Below are 21200 nucleotides of genomic sequence, written 5' to 3'. Positions count from 1 at the left end.
GTTAAATGTCTAAGCAATACAGTTTGAAGATGATAGGTAAAATAACAAATTCCACAGATTCCACAGTCATGCTGTCCTGGCTAGTTTTATGTCAACTTGACACAAGCTAGAGCTATCTGAAAAGAAACCTCAATTGAGCCAGGCAGTGGTGGCACACTTTAATCCCAGCACTTGGGAAGCAGAGGCAGGTGGATTTCTGAGTTCGAGGCCAGCCTGGTCTACAGAGTAAGTTCCAGGACAGCCAATGCTACAAAGAAAAACCCTGTCTTGAAAATCCTAAAAAAGAAAAAGGAAAAGAAAAGAAAGAAAGAAACCTCAATTGAGAAAAATGCCTCTGTAAGACGCAATTTCTTAATGGTCCTGGGTTCTATAAGGAAGAAGGCTGAGCAAGCCATCATGAACAAGCCAGTAAGCAGCACCCCTCCATGGCCTTTTCGTCAGCTCCTGCTCCAGATCTTTGTCTTGTTTGAGTTCCTGTCCTGACTTCCTTTAATGATGAACTGTGATGTGGAAGCATAAGCCGAATAAACCCTTTCCTCTCCATGATTCTTTGGTCATAGTGTTTCATCACACCAACAGTAACCATAACTAAGACAGAGGCCAACTCTAAAAATTAACAAAATAAACCCTACTTCAACTTTTAAGCAAATCAACAAAGTATGGTCCACAGTTTTCAATTACTGCCTGGTAGTAACAAAAACTCCCACAGTTGAGGCTACAAAAAGGTTCGAAATTCACACAATCAAATGACCTTGTTCTTTGACCCCTGAGAACATAGAACCTGAATAAATGTAGGTTCTACAATAAGGTCAGACATGGTGGGAAACACCTGAAAACCTACCACTCAGATACCAAGTTCTAGGCTAACTTGGAGCACTTTAGTTATGAATTGAAATCCAAAAGACTAGCAAGACAAACATCTTTTTAAAAGAGACTATCAAAACACCAACAAAACATACCACAGATCTTCAAAACACATGTCAATAGGATGAAATAATTTTCAGCAACCCTACATTCATTCTGAGCAACCTGTCCATACAACAGGGAGTAGAAGGAGAAATTATATCCACCAGCAGCAGGAAACCAGGTGTTTGGCTTTATTTCAAAGAAAATTTACCCCAGTTTTTCTTGCAATATATAAGTAATTAACTACAAAATACTCAAATAAATACTATCTTCCTATCTACCTGATTAGAAACTACCTCAAGGAAGATGTGACTGTTACCAAGGCACTGAATGTAAACATACAGGACAACAGAGATGACAGACACACACAGAGGACCTAATCATCAACAACCACTAGGGACAAACCAAAGAAACAGAGAAACAGAAAGTAATTCCACCTAAGAGCTTAATAGGAACTTTTAAGTGTCAGGTCATAGGTTAGGTTGACCAGTTTAAGGTATAAAAATGATCAGTGAAGAGGATGGCCATCTGAAGCAAAGCTTACCTGGGACCAGAGGGGTGGGGCTGGAGACTGAGGTATGATACCCAATGGAGGATCCCATGAGGTTTCGAGGTGGCACCAAACGAGCTGCCAACAGAGGAGGCGGTGTCCCCAACTGAAGTCGCTCAGATGCAGCAGCACCATGTTCACGAGAATACATGGGCTGTCCTATAGAGGAAAGAATAGGAGGGCAGCTGGGATTGAGAGTCAATGCTTCTCTGAGGCAATGGTGTACTTCCTGAGGATGTGAGCCAAGAACAGAGAAATTACAACAACAGGAACAGTAGTAGAGAAAGACATTATTGAGATTCTAACTCAAGAAAGCACAGACATGCAACTAGTTAGGATGCATCAAGCTACAAAGAAATTAGCATTGCATAATCTGCCCTTTAGAATCCTTTCTCCTGTCTCTGTCTCTCTGTGTCTCTTTGTAGAGATGGTTTTGTCCATGCTTGCCTCAAAGTCACTGTATAGCTGAGGCTAACATTGAAATCCTGATCCTATTGCCTCCATGGCTCAAGTTCTGAGATTGCAAGTATGCAATACCACACCTAGCTTTCTACTTTTTTGAATCTTAAGTGAAGTAAATGTACACTAGTTTTATCTAAAGCTGAGCAATGAACCAACTGAGTTAGAGAAAGGCACCCTAAGCTACTGTTCATATAGAAACTAGTATTCAATGAGCTATACAGAAATCAAGGCTGTCATGCATATATCCCTCTGATCACAAGTGAAATGTCAACTCTGCACAAAATATACTCCTGTATCTAAAAGCAGGGGAAAAACAGTAAGAAATACAACACAAATTACCATACCCATAGCCTCACAAAGAATAAAAAATGTTCGCTAACGAAAATTTAAAAGGTGATGGAAATTTGTTATCACCATAGAGAGGGCAATAACAAAGAAAAAAGATGAAGAAAAATGCAAACAGACCAATATTGGATACAGGAAATGATTGCAGATATTAGGAGCCATGTTTTAAAACAGACTACATTTATGGACACAAACAAGCACATGCATACACACCACACACTTGGAAAAAGACGAAGCATTACAGAGTAAAACCTTCCTTTAGTTTCTATTTAGTACCATTCCCTAACAACAACATACAAAGCATAAATTTATTATAAGGTTCAGTCAATATTTTTTATAACAAGGCCAGACATTCACTATAACATAAGACATATTAAAGTTAGAAAGATTTTAATATGTGACTAAATGCCTTACAATTTAAAAATCCCTTAAGATTTTCAACATGAACTGAAAAAACAGGCCACAAAGTAATCACTTGGTTTCACAGTAGTAAGAATAAGACTAAAATCTCCCATCTTCTCTGTCCACACGCATGAAGAAAAGGTGAAAAAGTCCACGGAAAGCAGATGACATAACTACATATTTAACTCCTTTCAAAATGTGTTTTAAAAGATTTAGTCAATCACTATATTGCAACAGCAATTTAAAATAACCCTCAAATATTAGAAAATAGTTCAATCATGACCTACTACAGAGAACTTTCATTGAAGGCAAAACATAACAAAACAAAAAAATCAAACAAACAGGCAAACAAAAAACAAAACCAAGAAGCACAATGCTCAAGAGAAAAACCAAAAAGAAACATAAAGCCATCTGTCTGATGGCTTTGGATATATATATGACCCAGCACAAATCTGCCTGGTATATGTAATCAGTAACTAGACTACAGACTAAAGGGCAAGCTTGTACATGTCAGTTTTTAAAACCACAGACAACATGTGATTCAAACATTAAGAAAGTGGCTGGAGTTGCTGCATGCCTGGTGTCTCTGTATGCCAAAAGAAAGTGCTGCATACCCCAGAGTCATGGAGAGTTGTAAGCTGTTCTGGAGGTGCTCAAAGTGTATCATTGCTCTTAACCTCTGAGCTATCTATCTCTCCAGTCCCTATCCCCAACCCCCAAAATTTCCCAACACACTGAATGTATATGTGTGTGCGTGTGTGTGTGTGTGTGTGTGTATATATATCTTTACTTTATTTGAACAAACCAAATTAGGTGGTTTGGAAATTACTGATTATATTATTTACAAAAGAAAATGAACAATTTTAAGTGTCTAACCTATCTGTCTCAAAGATGGTATTTAAAATGAAAACTAAGGAAACCACATTAAATTAACTAAATAAAAAAATATTTAAAAAACAAAAAAACAGCTTTCGGCCTAGGCAGCCATCTTCCAGTTAACTCGCCAAAATGACCAACACAAAGGGAAAGAGGAGAGGCACTCGGTATATGTTCTCTAGGCCTTTTAGGAAACATGGAGTTGTTCCTTTGGCTACATACATGCGAATCTATAAGAAGGGTGATATTGTAGACATCAAGGGAATGGGTACTGTTCAAAAACGAATGCCCCATAAGTGTTACCATGGCAAAACCGGAAGAGTCTACAATGTCACCCAGCATGCCGTGGGCATCATTGTAAACAAGCAAGTTAAGGGCAAGATTCTGGCCCAGAGGATCAATGTGTGGATTGAGCACATTAAACACTCGAAGAGCAGAGATAGCTTCCTGAAGCGGGTGAAGGAGAACGATCAGAAGAAAAAGGAAGCCAAAGAGAAGGGCACCTGGGTTCAGCTGAAGTGCCAGCCTGCGCCACCCAGAGAAGCACACTTTGTGAGGACTAATGGGAAAGAGCCCGAGCTGCTGGAGCTCATTCCATACGAATTCATGTCCTAGTGTTCAAAAGAAATAAAGGACCCAACTGCAGAGTTTTTCCTTAGGTTCAAAACAAAACAAAAACACAAAAACACAAAAACAAAAACAAAACTATGGGGCTGGAAAGATGGCTCAGAGGTAGGAGATGCACTGACTGCTCTTCCAGAGATCCTGAGTTCAATTCCCAGCAACCATATGGTGGCTCACAACCATCTATAATGCGGATCTGATGCCCTCTTCTGGTGTGTCTGAAGACAGCAAACTCACATATATTAAATAAATAAATAAATAAATAAATAAATAAATAAATAAGAAAAATTATTTATAATAAAAAACTATGACCAAAACACTATTATACTCTCCAATGATTTTTATGTGTATGTTTTGTGTTTATGTATTCCTGTGAGTATACATGTGTTCCTACGAGTATTCATATGTATAAATGTGGGCATGTGTGCCACTGTGTGTGTTGAGGAGGGATGAGAGGACAATCTTGGGTGTCTTTTTTTTTTACCTTGTTTAGTACAAGTTTCATACTATTCACCAGTTGGTCCTCAAGAATCCAGAGAGTCTGTCTCTCTTCTCACTGTAGAAGCACTCAGATTCCTGACATGAGCTACCATGTCTGACTTTACCTGTTCTGGAAACCTGAACTCCAGTTTTCACAGTTGTACAGTGGGTTTGTTATCCATTTGAACCACCTCCCCATGAATCTCCAATTTTCAAATATTTTTTTACACACGAATCCCCCTATAAAGATGATTTAATACCAGAACTTGTTATATTTACTTATCTGTGTGTGTGTGTGCACATGCAAATGTGTGAAAGTCAGAGAACAAATTACATTGGCTTTCTCTTTCCCTCTTATGGGTCTTGAGAATCATATTTAGGTCACCAGGTTTAGAGGCCTCTGCAATTGTGTAAGATGACTATCAGATGGTATCCTCTAGGGCTTTAATTTTTTTTCTATAAATTGTGTGTGTGTGTGCTATATGTACATGCTCATGTGGGCAGATGCATATGAAGACAAGAAGTTGACATCAATGTCCTTCTACATTGCTTTGCTTTCTACATTTTTTTCCCCTTCTTTGTAAAAATTGAGGCAGAGCCTCATGTATGTCTTGGCTGGCCTCAAATGTACTATGTAAATGAGGATGGCCCTGAATTCCTGATTCTTCTGCCTTGACTTCAGGAGTGCAGAAATGACAGGCATGTGCCATCACCTCTGGATTTAAGTGGCACTGAGCACATCCAGGGCTTCATGCACGGTAGACAAGCATTCTACCAACAGAGCTACATCTCACATCTTATTTTGAGAGAGGGTCTTTCACAGAACCTATAAGGAGCTCGAGGAATCCAACTGTCTCCTTCCCTGAAGCATTAGAGCTACAGGCACTCACTACTATACCTGACTTTTATTTGGTACTGTGGATCTAAACCCAGATCCTCATGCTTGCACTGTAAACACTTAACTGAGCCATCTTCCCTGTTCTTCTCTATAAATTTTAGAATCAAATTGTAGGCTTTTAACTACAGAAGAAAATTCACAAAGCTGTCTGAATGACACAATATTAATATTTTATTTATCTCATCCAATATTAATATTCTATTTGCCAACAAATTAATTCTCTTTATAAACAGTGACAGAACATCTAAGATTATAAAGTAGTAAAACACAAATACCAATGAGAAATTAACATATTTTATTGGTCTTAAAGTAAAAATGGTAATCATTAAAAGAACTGGTATGTATGTGTGTGTGTGTGTGTGTGTGTATATATATATATATATATATATATATATATATATATATTTGTTTTTGAAGACAGGGTTTCTCTTTGTAGCCCTGGCTGTCCTGGAACTCACTTTCACTCTATAGACAAGGCTAGCCTCAAACTCAGAAATCTGCCTGCCTCAGCCCTCTGAGTGCAGATCTTAAAGACATGAGCTACCACCACCTGGCCTAAAATGTATTTTTTTTTAAGATTTATTTTATTTGATTTATATGAGTACATTGTAGCTGTCTTCAGATATACCAAAAGAGGGCATCAGATCCCATTACAGATGGTTGTGAGCCACCATGTGGTTGCTGGGAATTTAACTCAGGATCTCTGAAAGAATAACCAGTGTTCTTAACCGCTGAGTCATCTCTCCTGCCCTTAAAATGTATTTTTAAAATTAAAAAATATACTAGGAATTTTCCTATGTAGTCCTTTGTTCTGAAAAAGTAAGAAGCTGATAATTATATTTGTTCCCTAATATTCTTAGGTCTGGTACTAATCTCTCTGGAAAACAAATACTCAGAATTTCAGTTCTAAAACATCACACTCTTTCTTAACGATATGAGAGAAAGGCCACCTGAGACCCGTTACCTTACACATCTTAGCTCCACAGCATCTACCACAATTCCTGGCACATGATAAACACTGAATAAATATTTTCTGAATTAATGAATATTGAGATAAATCATTGAGATTACTGACAATTGCCAGATTTTTAAAAATCAACACCAGCTGGGTATGGTAGCACAGATCTTTAACCCCAGCAGTCAGGAGGCAGAGGTAGGTGGATATCTGTTAGTTTGAGGCTAATGTAGTTTACTATAGTGAATTCCAGAACAGCCAGGCATATATAGAAAACCCCTGTCTCGAAACTTAATAATAATAATAATAATAATAATAATAATAATATAATACCAAGCAGAGTATTTATAGAGTGTGTCACAATATTTAATTTGGTATATAAAAATGGATAACTGCCAGTTTCTTTAAAAAAGCAGAAATTTTACTATGACAACACTAAATGTAACAATATAAAAATATGCCATTTGCCATAGACTGCAATAAATCCAAGTTTTCATATTTATAAGTATAAAAGACATTTTAAACTGTTAGCAGCTGACTCATAGAAATGATGAGTTAACTGCACAATGGTCACTACCAAAGCTGGATAACAGAAACCTTCATTATACTGCATATACCTCAGTTTACTATATTATCTTCATTTTTGTATATATTTGATATTTCTCATATGTAAAATAATGACAGCAACAATACAACAAACTAATCAGAAGACCATGAGACAGAAGAAAATGTCAGATTTCTGATTTATATTCGTAAAAGGAAAAAAAAATCAATCAGACCTATATTTAAATATGCATCATTGTGTAACAAATGCTTCTATGTTACGTAGGAATCTTAAACCAGGAGACAAATGTTTCTTAAGTTCAGAAAAGAAAGCATTTATGTAGCGGTAAAGAAGAAAATGCAAAAAAAAAAAAAAAAAAAAAAGAAGAAAATGCCTTTTCTTAAGACACACAGCAGGAGCACAGACATTGTGCACGTTAGAAACAATGAAAAAAAGATTAGCAAAGGAAAACCTAAATCATTGCAAGAGTCAGAAGCCTGAGAAGAGTCTCTGAAGATTCAGAAGGAAAACAGTAACTAACCACCGAAGAATTTTCATGACAAAAGTCTGAGGAATATTTACTTAACACTAAGTGCTATACCTTGGCAGAGGTGCTAAACAAACATAATGGTGCCAAATAATGCAAAACGGTAGCGAGACCATGAGTAAGAGGAGAGGTTCTAGTGGAAATATAGTGAAGGAGAAACTTCAAAGGAAATGGGTTTTGACAAACTAGGCATTTAAAAGGCAAAAGCAAGGTTGGAGCTTGCCTTGTGTGCTAGGTAGGGGCTAGTGTTCAAGTACACATACATCATTAAAGGTGGAGGAAAGCAATGTGTCAGTCATATGATGATGTTCATATGAGTAATTGTCTCTTAAACTCATGGACAAAGACAAGAAGGGTAGAAGGCATTGATTTAAGAATAGGCTTTATTTTCAGAGGTTGAAATCGGACAAGAAAATAGTAACTACATAGACTATAACTAATCCTTTCAGGTTACCAGATGCCAAAGACATATTAGATGCTTTACATGAATATAAATTCATTTTCTCTTCAGAAGAATCATAATGAAGTAACATTACTCTCAGAAAAAGAATTTCTGAGGTACATACAGAAATTAGGCCGCTTAGTCTAGATGAGAGAGAGTGAAGAACCAGAATCTTAAACAAGTCCAACTACTTTACTTGGTTGCCTCTTTGTGACATGAAAGAGATAAGGAAATGTTTCAGAGGCAAAGCAAATTTATAAGCACAAACACGTCAGAAATGAACATACCATAATTTCTGTAGACAAAGAACTCATTATCTAACACTGTAAAACAACCACTCTTTTTTGATTGTTTTGGTTTGTTTTTTTTTTTTTTTTTTGAGACAGTAGCTTAAGTTGCCCAAGGCAGCCTCGTACTTGCTATATGGCTGATACTGTCCCAAGTGCTGGGATTTACAGGAGTATGCCATTATGCCTGGATTAATTGACCTATAAAAAATGTTTCTGAAAAATAATTAGAACACACACACAAACACACATACCCCCCCCAATCAAGCTGGATGATGGTTACACATGCACTCAGGTACCAAAAGATCTCTGAGTTTGAGGACAGCCTGGTTTAGAGAGCAAGTTCCAGGACAGTTAGGACCACACAAAGAAACCTTGTCTCAAAAAAACAAAAACAAATAAATAAAATCACTAGGCACTTGATTTTTAAAGAGGTATAAATCAAGAGAATCACTTCAGAACACGGATGTTAAAAACTGTGTTATAACTTACTATAATTTATGTTTTCTACCTTCACTTCAACACATAGTTAAGTAACTCTTAGACATATTTTACCTGACTCTTGTATACTGGTTAGAAGCCAGGTCATATATGTGTTAAGAGATCCCTTTAGCAGAAGCTCAATGCTGTGATTGCAGCAATCACCATTAAGTGACTCTGTGCTGCCATTCTACAGGAACAGAGGGCTCATTGCTTCTCCCCACTCCAGCACACAAAATTGAAATACAGCCATATACATGGCTCCTTTGTAAATTTGAATACAATTGTACAGTTATGCATTCCACAAGAACAAGCATTTTTGGTGCACTCACACACAGTGCCACATTGCACGTATGAAGAACAAAGGACAACAACTTACAAAGAGTCATTTCTCTCCTTCCACCATGTAGGACCCAGAGATCAAACTCAGGTTCTGAGCTTTGGTGGCAACTGTCTTTACTTACCATCTTGACAACCCATCAAAACCACCTTTTGGGATGGTCTGTCTCCCTACTAATCCCTAGACTGCCCTGGACATCACGCTGAGGCCAGGCCAGGCAGAAATGACACTACAGAGCCTGCAGCCCAATATGCAAAACTCTAGCCTTCAACCAGAATTGCATAACTGGACTGGAAGCTACACTCACACGAATGTTCTGGAATTGTACACCACCCAATCTGAACAGCCATTCTTTACAGAGTACATCCCTGGTTTTCTTCATCAGAACATAGGAAGACGACACCCTGTCCTCTGTCTCACAATTACAAGTGGCACTCCACTTACTTTGTAACCCATGTGCCCTGTGTATAAAAAACTGATCTGTTTAATTAAAAACAAAACAAACAAACAAAAAACTAAGAATTTGTTAAAGTGTCATTTACTTACTTTCTGATACTGTATAAAGGAGGTTCTGGGGTAAAGGAGGAGGTAGTCTTGCTCCCACTGGTGCAAGATTGGGCACTGCACTTGTCCCAGGCTGGTCACGGCTATTTATTAAGCTTGACTGTGAAATGGGAGGTCCTACAGAATTTAAAAAATAAAAAGTGTCAAGTACAGGATTAATAATTCCTGATAAGAAAGTAATACTAATACTAATGTAATCAGACTTAAAAATCTTGATGAAACTCCTAATTCTCCAACAGACAAAGCTCATCATGAGGAAAGAAAAGCAAGACTGAGTGCCTTTGCAGGCAGACATGAAAATGGAGGGAAGGGACTTGAGGGACAGTAGATGGCATAAGCATTAAGTAAGTAATGAGCAATCTGCAACTGTGAATACCATGGAAAGTATCAAAGATAGTGAGGCCAGGCCATGGTGGTTCTGCCGTTAGCGCCAGAGTGATAGAGACAGGGAAAGCTTTCTGAGTTCAAGGCCAGTCTGGTCTACACAAGAGTTCTAGGCCAGGCAGAGTTACAAAGAGAGACTCTGTCACCAAAAAAATAAATAAATAAATAAAAATAAAACAACAAAAACCAACAACAATAAAAGGGTGGTGGGCTGGGCTAGAGATTTAGTAGTTTAGTTGGTGAAGTGCTTGTCTAGCACCCACAAAAACTTGATTTAGATCCCATCCCCAACATGGTGGCATATGTCCATGTCAAGATCCCCTGTCTCTAAATAAATAGGGGACTAAGGGCAGCAAGGATGTAGTTCAGGAGTAGTGTTTACCTGACATTTGCAAGACCCTGAGTCCAAGTGTCAGTACCCAAGTAACAAATTAAATTTAAAATAGGTAAATAAAAGAGAAAAGCTGTAGAGAATAAAATCATTCAACATATATTGTAGAAGTGATATGTTAAGAATAAAATCTCTTAAGCTTCCATTATGTTATCTTTTCCTATCACTTTTTAAGACTTATATAATCAACTTACATGTATGGATATTTTTGCCTGCATGTATGTACATCACATAAAATTGTACCTGGTGCTTATAGAGGTAGATGAGGGCCTCAGAGTCACTGGAACTAGTTATGAATGGTTCTGAGCCACCATGTGGATGCTGGGAACTGAACCCAGGTCCTAAGGAAGAGCAAAAATTGCTCTTAACTGCTAAGCTATCCCTTAACCCACCACTTCTATCAATATTTAATATTCACATTTGCTATGTTAAGAAAGGCTGGAGGTGTTGCTCAATGGTAAAGTGCTTGTCTAGCATACTAGTTAGTTTTGGTCAACATTGTACTAACTAATCACCTGGGAAGAGGGCACCTTAATTGAGGAATTGCCTTGGTCAAGACTAGTCTGTAGGCAGAAATTTTCTTGATTGTTAATTGAGTAGAAGGCCCTAGCCCACTTTGGGTAGGTGGGCTATATAAGAAATGTTGCTGAGTAAGTCAGTAAGAAGCATGCTTTTTTTCTCTGCTTTAGTTCCTGCCTTGTCTTCCCTCAGCTATGGACTGACTGTAAGCTCTAATCTGAAACAAACACTTTTTCTTTTCTCTCAAAATCTCAGTTTCAGTCATTGTTTTATCATGGCAACAGAAAGAAAGCTTATACAGAGACCTGTAAGGTACAACCCACCACCACCACTCCCTAAAAGCAAAGCTGAAAAAAACATGTTTTCATTAACACCTGTATATTAAATGCTTATCTATTATTACCTACCTTTTACATTTTTATTTTGTGTATGTTTGTTTGTATGTGTAAGCTCACATGCTACAGAATGCATGTGGTCAGAGGACAAGCTGTGGGAGTTGGTTCTCTTCCTCATGTGGATCAAAAGGATCAAACTCAGGCTGGATGGCCAGCTTCTTGATCTGCTTGTGATTGTTTTTATTACTATTAATTCAAGTGAGGTTAGTCATCGTGTACATATGGTGGTCAGAAGACAATCTATGAAGTCAGTTCTCTCCTACTTGTATGTGGTTTTAAGGACTGAACTCAGACCTCCAGGCTTACATAGTAAGCACCTTGACCTGCTACCATCCTGCCAAGCCCTTGTGTTACCAACTTTAATGTGATGTATACTTCACTACATGGAAGCTTAGTAGTAGTGGGTACAAAGATAGGATTGTGTTTAATTATTTTTACTTATTAACTGCTTTGGTTATAGTTTTGGCACTGGGGAGAAAATCAGGTCCTCAAACATGGTCAAAAACACTATAGTACTGAGCTATACCACAGCCCCAAATAAATTGCTTTAAGAAAACCAGTGCTGAGGATATTGACAATTTGCCCAGGACGACCTGGGTTCAATACTCAAAACTGAAAGAAGAAAAAGAGAGAACCAGATGATGCAAGTCTGTAATCCCAACTACACTGCAAGAGTATCTTAAATTCAAAGCTTGCCTGGACTACAAAGCTAGTTCAAAGCCAGTCTGGACAGCTTAGTGAGATCCATATGCAAAATAAATCAAAAGGGGATGAGGGTAAACCAGAGTAAGGAGTGCTAGTCTAGGCATGAGTGAAGCCTAAGCTCTATCACTAGTACCTGGAACAGAGAAATACTGCTTAAGTTAAATGGCAGTCATTTTTAAAATAATAATTTGTTATTCTTTAATAATGAAATGTTAAATGTCTGTATATATTTTCTTACACCTTTGCATACATGTAAATAATTCATTCTGTAAGTTTTTTCAGTTGAATTTTAAAAATTTAGTCTTATTCTTGTCCTTGCTATACTTTCAACCTTACCTCAACCATCTGCTCAGCCTCCAGAGTGCTGGATAACAAGAGTGTGTCACCACACCCAGCTAGCAACCATTAATACTTCTTAAATAGACTTTTTAATGTGTGTGTGAGGTATGAAGGTATGTACACCCATGCATGTGTACAGAGGTCAGAAAAGGATGCCAATTGTCCTACTCTCTTATTTGCCGCCTTATTTCCTCTAGACTCTCACTGAACCTACGTCTAGACTGGCAGGCAACAACCCCAGCAATCCTCCTGTCTCTACCCTACCCCTCAGTGATAGGATTACAGGTACAGAGCCACATCTAGCTTTTAATTTCAACACTCGGGATCTGAACTTAGGTCCTCATGCTTACACAGCAAGCACTCTTACCAACTAAGCCATCTTCCCAGGCCCTTAAATGGCCATTTTTAAACATTTGTTGCTCTTGATTTGACTAGATACAATAATGATATTTAAAAAAAAACACACACACACACAAATAAAAAGTCTTTTTCAGTAAGTCCACATAGAAATACACACTGTTAGAATGGCATGGCATTTAGAATTTACTCCCACAAAAACAAATCAACCCAAAAAACTGAAGAGAGAGTAAAATCAAGTTGGCTTAATAGGGTCACTGAGGCCAACTAAACAAATACTACCCAAGTTATTCATCCTTAAGTATGTCTGAAAGATTCTATATTCTATACCAAAAAATTTCAAGTGTTATTTCAATATTCTTGAAGAGATCTTCTTGAAATACTAAGAAAATCCATAAAACTTGCAGCATGTTTCTTCTCTATCATCTTAAAATACTAACAGCTAACAAGGTTTTATCTCCAGGTCAACACAAGTCAGACTACTACAAGCAAAGGGCACACTGCAGGTACTATAAAGAATGGCAAACAGTAAGAACATCTTAATTATAGGAGTATATTTTAAATTCCATTACTGTTTTTCAAGCATTTTAATGGTTAGCAAAAGGGATGAGGTTCTTCTAAATACAACTCATCAACAAAACAAGATTCAACCAACACATACTTACTTGGTATGGGAAGCACAACAGAAGGTGGAGGCTGACCATGTCCTTGAGGAACAGGAAGTCTCATACTATGGCCAGGGCCTGGGCCTGGGCCGGGACCAGGGCCAGGGCCAGGACCAGGGCCTGGGCCTGGGCCTGGCATTGGAGGCATTAACATTCCGGGAGGTGGTGGAGGAGGAAGCCCAGGAGGAGGGGGTGGGAAAGGAATCATACTTGGCAGAGCAACTTCATCAACAACTAGAGGATCATTTCCATGATCAAACTGACAAAGGTCACCAAGTACACAAAATCCTCTTTCTGTAAGAATTAAAATTAAAAAAACAAAAACAAAAACCTTATTACGATCTACTTAAGAGTTCAAAGAATAAAACAAATTCCAGAAAACTCAACATCCTAATTTACATTGTAGGATTTTTTTTGAAAGAAGTGGAAATCTCCTTAGTGTTCTCCTATTAATGAGCACATAACCTTGAAGTAGAGGCAAGCGTATTCTCTACTCTCTATGAGAATAGGATATACTGAAATTTTAAAACAGTAGGGTCAAACAGGATAGATACTAAGTAGCTACTATAAGATTAACCAAGTTGCTAAATTTTTATAGTAAGAATCAGGTGTGGTGCTGACTCCTGTGATCCTAGCACTCTAGAGGCCGAGGCAGGAGGATTGCAAGTTTGAGGTCAGCCTGAGTTATATGCACATTTGAGGCAGGTCTGGGCTGCACAGTAAGATTCTCATTTAAAAAAAGAAAGGTTTTTTTTTTTAAATAATAAAAATTAGGTATTTTATCAAATAACCGTTTACCAAAGGTTTGAAAAGAAGGAATAAAAGCCTTGAACTAGATAATTTCATTTTGGTGATCCATTTCATAATATTATTTTAAAGCAATGATTCTTGCTACATATAGTTTTAATTTAAAATACTAAAGTAGATAGGAAAAATGACTTATAATGTTTCACAATTAAATAAAGTTGACAACTGTTTTAAAATGATAGATATTTTATATGGAGATATAAGATCTATAAGATATCTAGATAAAAGTTCATGAACATTCCCAACTCTAAAAGGTAAGTTTGAGGTTATAAACATGCTAGCTACCCTGATGTGATTACCACACACCATACCATATACATGTGCTGAAATGTTACTATATGCTATAAGCATGTATAGTATCCATCAATTTAAACAATATTTTAACATTAAATTTCCACTAGGCAAGGTATGCAAGGCTATTTGTTGTAGCACTGCTTATAGTTCAAAATGCTGGAAAGGACCTAAGGGCGTATTTGGTTTAAGCATATTTTCATACTTGTAAAATACTAGGTAAGAGCCTTAAAAAAACAAGGAAATTCTTTATGCGTCAGTATGGAGTTATTTTCAGGAAACTGTAACTGAAAAAACACTACACGGCATATAAAAAAAAAAAAAACACTAGTATTCATAATAAAAAAAGCAAGTCAAGCTGCTGGGATACACCCAGGTAGTATCTGCAACACTTGCTTTCCTAGTTGGGACCAGCACATACAAAAGAGAAGGTAATCTTTACCATCATAATCTCTGCAACGCCTCTTTGGTGGTGGGTTTCGACCAAAAGAATTGGAAGAGCTATGATTGTTATAGTAATTAGACCAGCTCTCAGTTGTGTTCTCAGAATGGTGCGCAGGTGCAATCACAGTGACAGTGCTGGGAATAGACTGTGCCCCAGAGGAATACTGCTCAGAAGAGTTTGGAGGTGGAGCAGACACAGGCACATAAGAGCTCTCCAGGTCATTTCTTTCACTCTTAAACTTTGATCTTTCCCTGTGCTCTGTTTTAGAGACAAAAAGAAACAAGAGATGAAGAGGTCACATGTTTATGCCTTAAACCACATTTACCTCAGAACAGCAAGGCTAAGAACATTAGCCTAAGCTTCCTGAGAGAGCCACAGCTTAAATGTACCCACTAGTGATATATTCTAAGAGCAGGAACATCACCACTGCACATAATCTCAAACAATTTGTGAAAAACAATGTTTTATAGTATCAACATCAAGCACATCCACAGAAGAAGTGTCAGCTTTGTCTTTTACATTTTATAAACATTGGACAACCTTGTAGAGAAAACAAAACAAAAAACAAAAGAATGCAAACTTTTTGCTTAAGTGGTGTTGTCACTGATTAAAAGACATTTGTATCAATTCTAAAAATTATTTAGGGCTGGAGAGATGGCTCAGCAGTTAAGAGATGGCTCTTCCAGAAGACACAAATTTAATTCCTAGTACCCATATGTCAGCTCACAACTGCCTGTAACTCCTGTTTCAGGGGACCCAACACCCTCACACAGACATGCATGCAGGCAAATCAACAATGTACATAAAGTAAAAATACATTATAAAAAATTATTTAAATATAGATATGTTATAATAACTTAGGAATAACTTTTTTTAAAAAGTGGCTAGGTTCCAAGGGTACACAAGACTAGCACTGTCTCTGTAAGAAGATCAATATCCAGCCTTTTGAGACAATTCCAGTTTTCATTTCTCCTACCTGTCAAACAAGCTTTCTGGGGCTGAAGCCTACTTACCAACATTCCTGTTTGGATCTCGGTCTTTGCTGCGGCCCCTGCTTCGGCTTCTACTCCGACTCAAGCCTCGGCTCTTACTCCTGCTCTTGCTCCTGCCTCTTCTCCAGTCATACTTCTCCCGATACAGCTCGTTCCGCTCGTAGTACCGCTCATAGTCTCTCCACTTGCCATCTTCTCTTTTCTTCTCACGTGTCCTATAATACACAGATATAAAAGCCATATGTAGACTCTAGAAGTGAGATCTGTACACAAGTTCAGAAAATAAAATACTCTCTTTACGTCAGCACAATTCATACTGTCTATTTTCAAATGTCTCAAGACTACCACTTATTCTTCTAACCATTATTAAAAGAGGGAAGGGTTTTCCCACCTCAAGTACACAGGGTAGGGAAAAATAAAAAAGAAGAAGTGAACCCAAAGTATGAGAGAAAGAGAAGACAAATTAGGAGAAAGTTAGAAAGGCTCACAACAAGTCTTCCTAAACAAAGAACACTCTGTGAACATACAACAAACTGCACCCTTTTGGCAAATGCTAACATGATAATTTTAATACTGCACACCCCTAAACAAATGGAACATTTCATTACAATTCTCTGAGGAGACTGTTCCCACTCCTGTGCTCTAGGGGAAAGCAAATAATGATTGTTTATAAAAGACACAAAAGCTAAGACAATAGCAAGACAGAAAGAAAGAAGGCAACATTCTCACCTCAGTGCTTTAGAAAGGGCTTAAGGACACAGATCATAAATAATAATTCTGCATACTTAAAAGTAGCTTTCAGTAACTTACTACTCATAGACAAACACAAACCTTCGTTCACTAGATTCTGAACGACTCTTCTGGGGACTAGGATATTTCTTCTTTCTAGCATCTCGTTCTTCTTCTGCTGGCTCTTGAAATACCTGTAAGATTTGTTAAAAATAAGACTAGTTCCACTCAAAGTTACAAACTCAGCTATCTGTGTAAAAGAGAATATAAATAGATATATGAATACTGTGGCCTAAGCCAAGTGTGACCCCATTCACTTGTAATTCCAACACCTGAGAAATAAAGGTGGGGCATTCTTAGGGTACCTGAAACCCTGCTTAAAACAAAGAAATCCCAGTTTCTCAAAAAAAAAAAAAGAAAGAAAAAAAAGATAAACACTCAAGTTAAACTGTTTATTCACAGACTGTTACATGTATAGTTAACATGCTGTCTTAAGCCATTTCCAAAGAATCCAGAACAGGAAAAGTAAAAAGCAAGCAAACATTAGTTCAAGTAAAGGAATATTACTGGCTGTGGTGGTGCAGTCAAATGACTTAAGACAGAGGATTATTATGTTTGAGGCCAGCTGGTCTATAGGCCAAGAGTCTGTCTTAAAAAAAAAAAAAAAAAAAGTCAGGTATAGTAGCGCATACCAGCCATATCCACATTTGACAGGGCTGAGGCAGGAAGACTGACATAAGGTTAAGGCTGGCCTGTCAACATAGTGAGTTTTGGACCCCAAGTGCTACACAACAAGACTCTATCCAAAATCAAAATATTATAATACATATTTTTAAAAACAAGCATGCCAACTTTGATGTTACTTAAAGTGTAAGTTATTTCTAGTATAAGAAAGGAGGAATAAGGACATCATTCTCTAAACTGTGACAGCATTGGATACCATATAGTAAAACAGTTTATACCTTCTTCATTTCAAAATATAGGCAAGCTGGGAATGGTGGTGCACATCATTAATCTCAGCACGGGAGAGACAGAGGCAGGTATGAGTTCCAGATTAGCCTGGTCTACATATCAAGCTCTAGAACAGCCAGGGCTACACAAAGACACTGTCTCAAAACAAAAAAGAATAAATAAAAATAAACAATTTAAAAAATAAAAATAAATTAATCAAATTTGGGCTGAGTGTGGTAGCACAAGCCTTTAATCTAGCATTTGCAAGGCAGAGCCAGACAGAGCTCTATGAATTTGATGCCAGCCTGGTCTACATAGCAAGATCCTGTCTCAAAGAAACAAAAAATAAGTAAGTTAGGGTTTTTTTGGCCATGTAAACATGCAAAAGCAATCCTAACAAGTATTTTGGAGACTAGGACAGAAGGATCATAAGTTCAAGGCAACCTTGGATATCATGAGACCCTTAAAAAAAAAGTTGGGGAGTTCAGAGCTTACCACGTACAAATGAATCAAATCTGTAAGAACTAAACAAATTTCCAAATAATGGAGAAGCTCTTTATTATCAGAATCTTGAAATGAACGAATGGACCAGAAGGTAATAATTTAATAAAATGTAGACAGCATAATAATGGCAGCCACATGGCATCAGCAGAGGCTACACACTCATCCAACTGGATTCAAAAGTCTCTTCTAGCAAGTCACAAGAAACACAATTGATTCATAACTCCACTGGGAAGCAACAAGCTGAATCTAGATAATAAAAACACCACAGAATAAATACTGTTTCTTTACAAAATAAAGTGTCAGGAAAATTTTGATAAAAAGAAACAAATGGCAAGTGCATCGTAAATTATAGCACACATCTTCTGTTGTTTTTCATCACCAGGATGAGCTGAGTCAATGGTCCAATTTCTCTTGCCTGTTTCCCTTGTGGCCAATAATCTAATTATAAAAACAACTAACAGTACAATGCAGCTGAGGATCAAAAAGCCAATATGGCTAGTCCTGTGAACTACTCACTGGAAAAGCCCAACTGTGCAGACCAGGAATTAAACCATTATATTTAGGGTTATGTGTGAACTACTGTTTATACCAATAACCACAACAAACTCAAACATAAAATCAGGACCAGAAAACGTCAGACAGATGTCAATCAGAAGAGCTCTAGTGCTAAGCTCATATTATCCAGTTTTTAGTTTTCAAATTAGGACTTATTAAAAAGATATTACAAATGAAATCTTGTAGTTTTTGTGTGTGTGTGTGTGTGCGTTTTGTTTTGTTTTGGAGATAGGGTTTCTCTGTGTAGTCCTGGCTGTCCTGGAACTCACTCTGTAGACCAGGCTGGTCTCGAACTCAGAAATCCGCCTGCCTCTGCCTCCCAAGTGCTGGGATTAAAGGCATGCGCCACCACTGCCCAGCTTGTAGTGTTTTTTTAACTGTTCTTTTAAAACAAGATAACAGAATTTTCAAAAATTTTAAATGTTTTTGTTTAAGTCCCTGCATACATGAATGTGCCCTGCATTAAGTGTATGGTACGGAGGAAGATGGAAGGCTAGATGACCCCTAGAAATGGGGTTGCAGGTGTTTGCATGCCCTGACCTGGATACTGGGAAGCTCATGAAGAACAGCAAGCGCTCAATCCACTGTGCCATCATCTCTCCAGCTCCCAGGATTACTTTTGTTAACATTCAAATCAATTATCATTTAAACAAATTCTTATACACCAGTGGATGATGTATAATGACTATAGAAAAGAGTTACTTGCCATAACCTATTCCAAAGATCATAAATTAGACACTGTATAAAACACCAAAGAAAAATTTCTGTATAGTATGCAAGGAAAGTTTCCATGCTACTTAAAAAGACACATCAAGAAAGAACTTCACTAGTCTACTTTATAAAGATTTTTTGAGCCAGGCTCAAAACCCTTGAATCCTACCTAGTCTTTGGGAAGTGAAGGCAGAAGGATCAGAAGTTCAAGGCCACTTTTGGCTGCATGAGACCCTGGCTCAAGAAGTTTAAGTTGGGGGCTGGAGAGATGACTCAGGTTAAAAACACCAGTTTGTCTTCCAAAGGACCTGAGTTTGGTTTCCAGTACACACATGGCAAGTCAAACTGTCTGTAACTCCAGACCCAGGAGATCCAACACCCTCCTCTGGCCTCTGAGGGCTTTACATCTACATGGTGTAAAGACACATGTTAAAAAAAAAAAAAAAAAAAGCACCCATATACATAAAACAAAAATAAAGTTTTTTTTAAAGTACATACATATATAAAAAGAAATTATACAGCACTATATAAGAATAAAGTAAGTGATAATGGTCTCAGCTGATCTTTATTTAAAACAACCACATTTTGTTAAATCAGTTCAATTATATAGCATTTAAGTCCAATAAGACTGCTAGAGAGCTGGGTGGTGGTGGCGCACGCCTTTTACCCCAGCACTTGGGAGGCAGAGACAGGCAGATTTCTGAGTTTGAGGCCAGCCTGGTCTACAGAGTGAGTTCCAGGACAGCCAAGGCTATACAGAGAAACCCTATCTCTAAAAACAAAAAAACAAAAAACAAGAAAACAAAACAACAAAAAAAAGATGGCTCAGTGGTTAAAAGTAGTGGCTGCTCTTCCACAGGACCTGAGTTTAATTTCCAGCATCCACATGATGGCTAACAACTGCATTTAACCCCAATTTCAAGGACCTAATGCTCTTTTTTGGTACTGCGGACACATGGTATACAGATATAAGAGCAGGCAAAATACCCATACGCAAAATAAAAAAAAAATCTCAAAGAAGTTTTAAAGTGTATTAGGTATGATAAATAAACAACACACAAATCTCAGAAAGAATTCCATACAAAAAGAAACAGAACAAACTACAAAAGTAAGGGGCATGGCTGGGCAAACTAATAAATGGAGAATATATGGTATTAAAGTTAAATATATTGAAACTAATAATGGTGCTACAATTATCTTAAAGCGTGTGTGTGTGTGTGTGTGTGTGTGTGTGTGTGTGTGTACACAGGTGGGCAAACCACATGTGAGTGCACATGTAGAGGCCAGAGGTCCTCTGGTCTGGTATCTTCTTCTATGACTTCCTGCCTTATTCTTTGAGACAGGTTCTCTTTCTAAACCTGAAGCTCACTGGTACCACCATATTGGTACCCAGCAAGCCCCAGGCACCCTCCCAGTATTGGTATTATAAGGCATGAGGGATAGGGTTTTGTATGAGGGGTCGGGGGTGGGGGGATGTTTGGGGATTTAACTCTGGTCCTCATGTTTATGGAAGCAAGAACTTTTTAACAACTGAACAGTCTCTCCAGCTTTTACTTGGGACAGGTTTTCGTGTATCCATGTTTCACATATCCCGTTTATCACCCCTGAATTCACTATATAGCCGAGAATAACTGTGAACTTCTAAGTCCTCTGCCCCTGCTATATAAATGATAGGATTACAGGTGTGTGCACCACCACATCTGATTTTATACAGTATTACTGATCAAATCCAAGGCTTTGTACATGCTTGGCCAATAT

The 21200-nt window shown here is 37.7% G+C and overlaps 1 protein-coding gene across 2 annotated transcripts in view; it reads right to left on the bottom strand.

Moving 5' to 3' along the window:
* Positions 1–21200, bottom strand: part of Rbm27 (RNA binding motif protein 27) — a 67601-nt gene that overhangs the window by 27062 nt on the left and 19339 nt on the right. The window contains exons 4-9 of one of the 2 annotated variants that reach the window (XM_028777200.1): positions 16824–16915; positions 16014–16207; positions 14998–15258; positions 13458–13751; positions 9685–9819; positions 1451–1615 (exon numbers count right to left, since the gene is read on the bottom strand). In XM_028777200.1, coding sequence (XP_028633033.1) covers positions 1451–1615; positions 9685–9819; positions 13458–13751; positions 14998–15258; positions 16014–16207; positions 16824–16915 — 1141 coding nt within the window. The remainder of the gene's footprint in view (positions 1–1450; positions 1616–9684; positions 9820–13457; positions 13752–14997; positions 15259–16013; positions 16208–16823; positions 16916–21200) is intronic. The other variant, XM_028777201.1, reaches the window with a different exon arrangement.

This window comes from Grammomys surdaster, unplaced genomic scaffold (assembly GCF_004785775.1).
Source record: "Grammomys surdaster isolate TR1022 unplaced genomic scaffold, NIH_TR_1.0 278, whole genome shotgun sequence".
Taxonomy (NCBI): domain Eukaryota; kingdom Metazoa; phylum Chordata; class Mammalia; order Rodentia; family Muridae; genus Grammomys; species Grammomys surdaster.
Note: the sequence above shows the minus strand (reverse complement) of the source record. Positions and strands in the feature narration are given on the sequence as shown.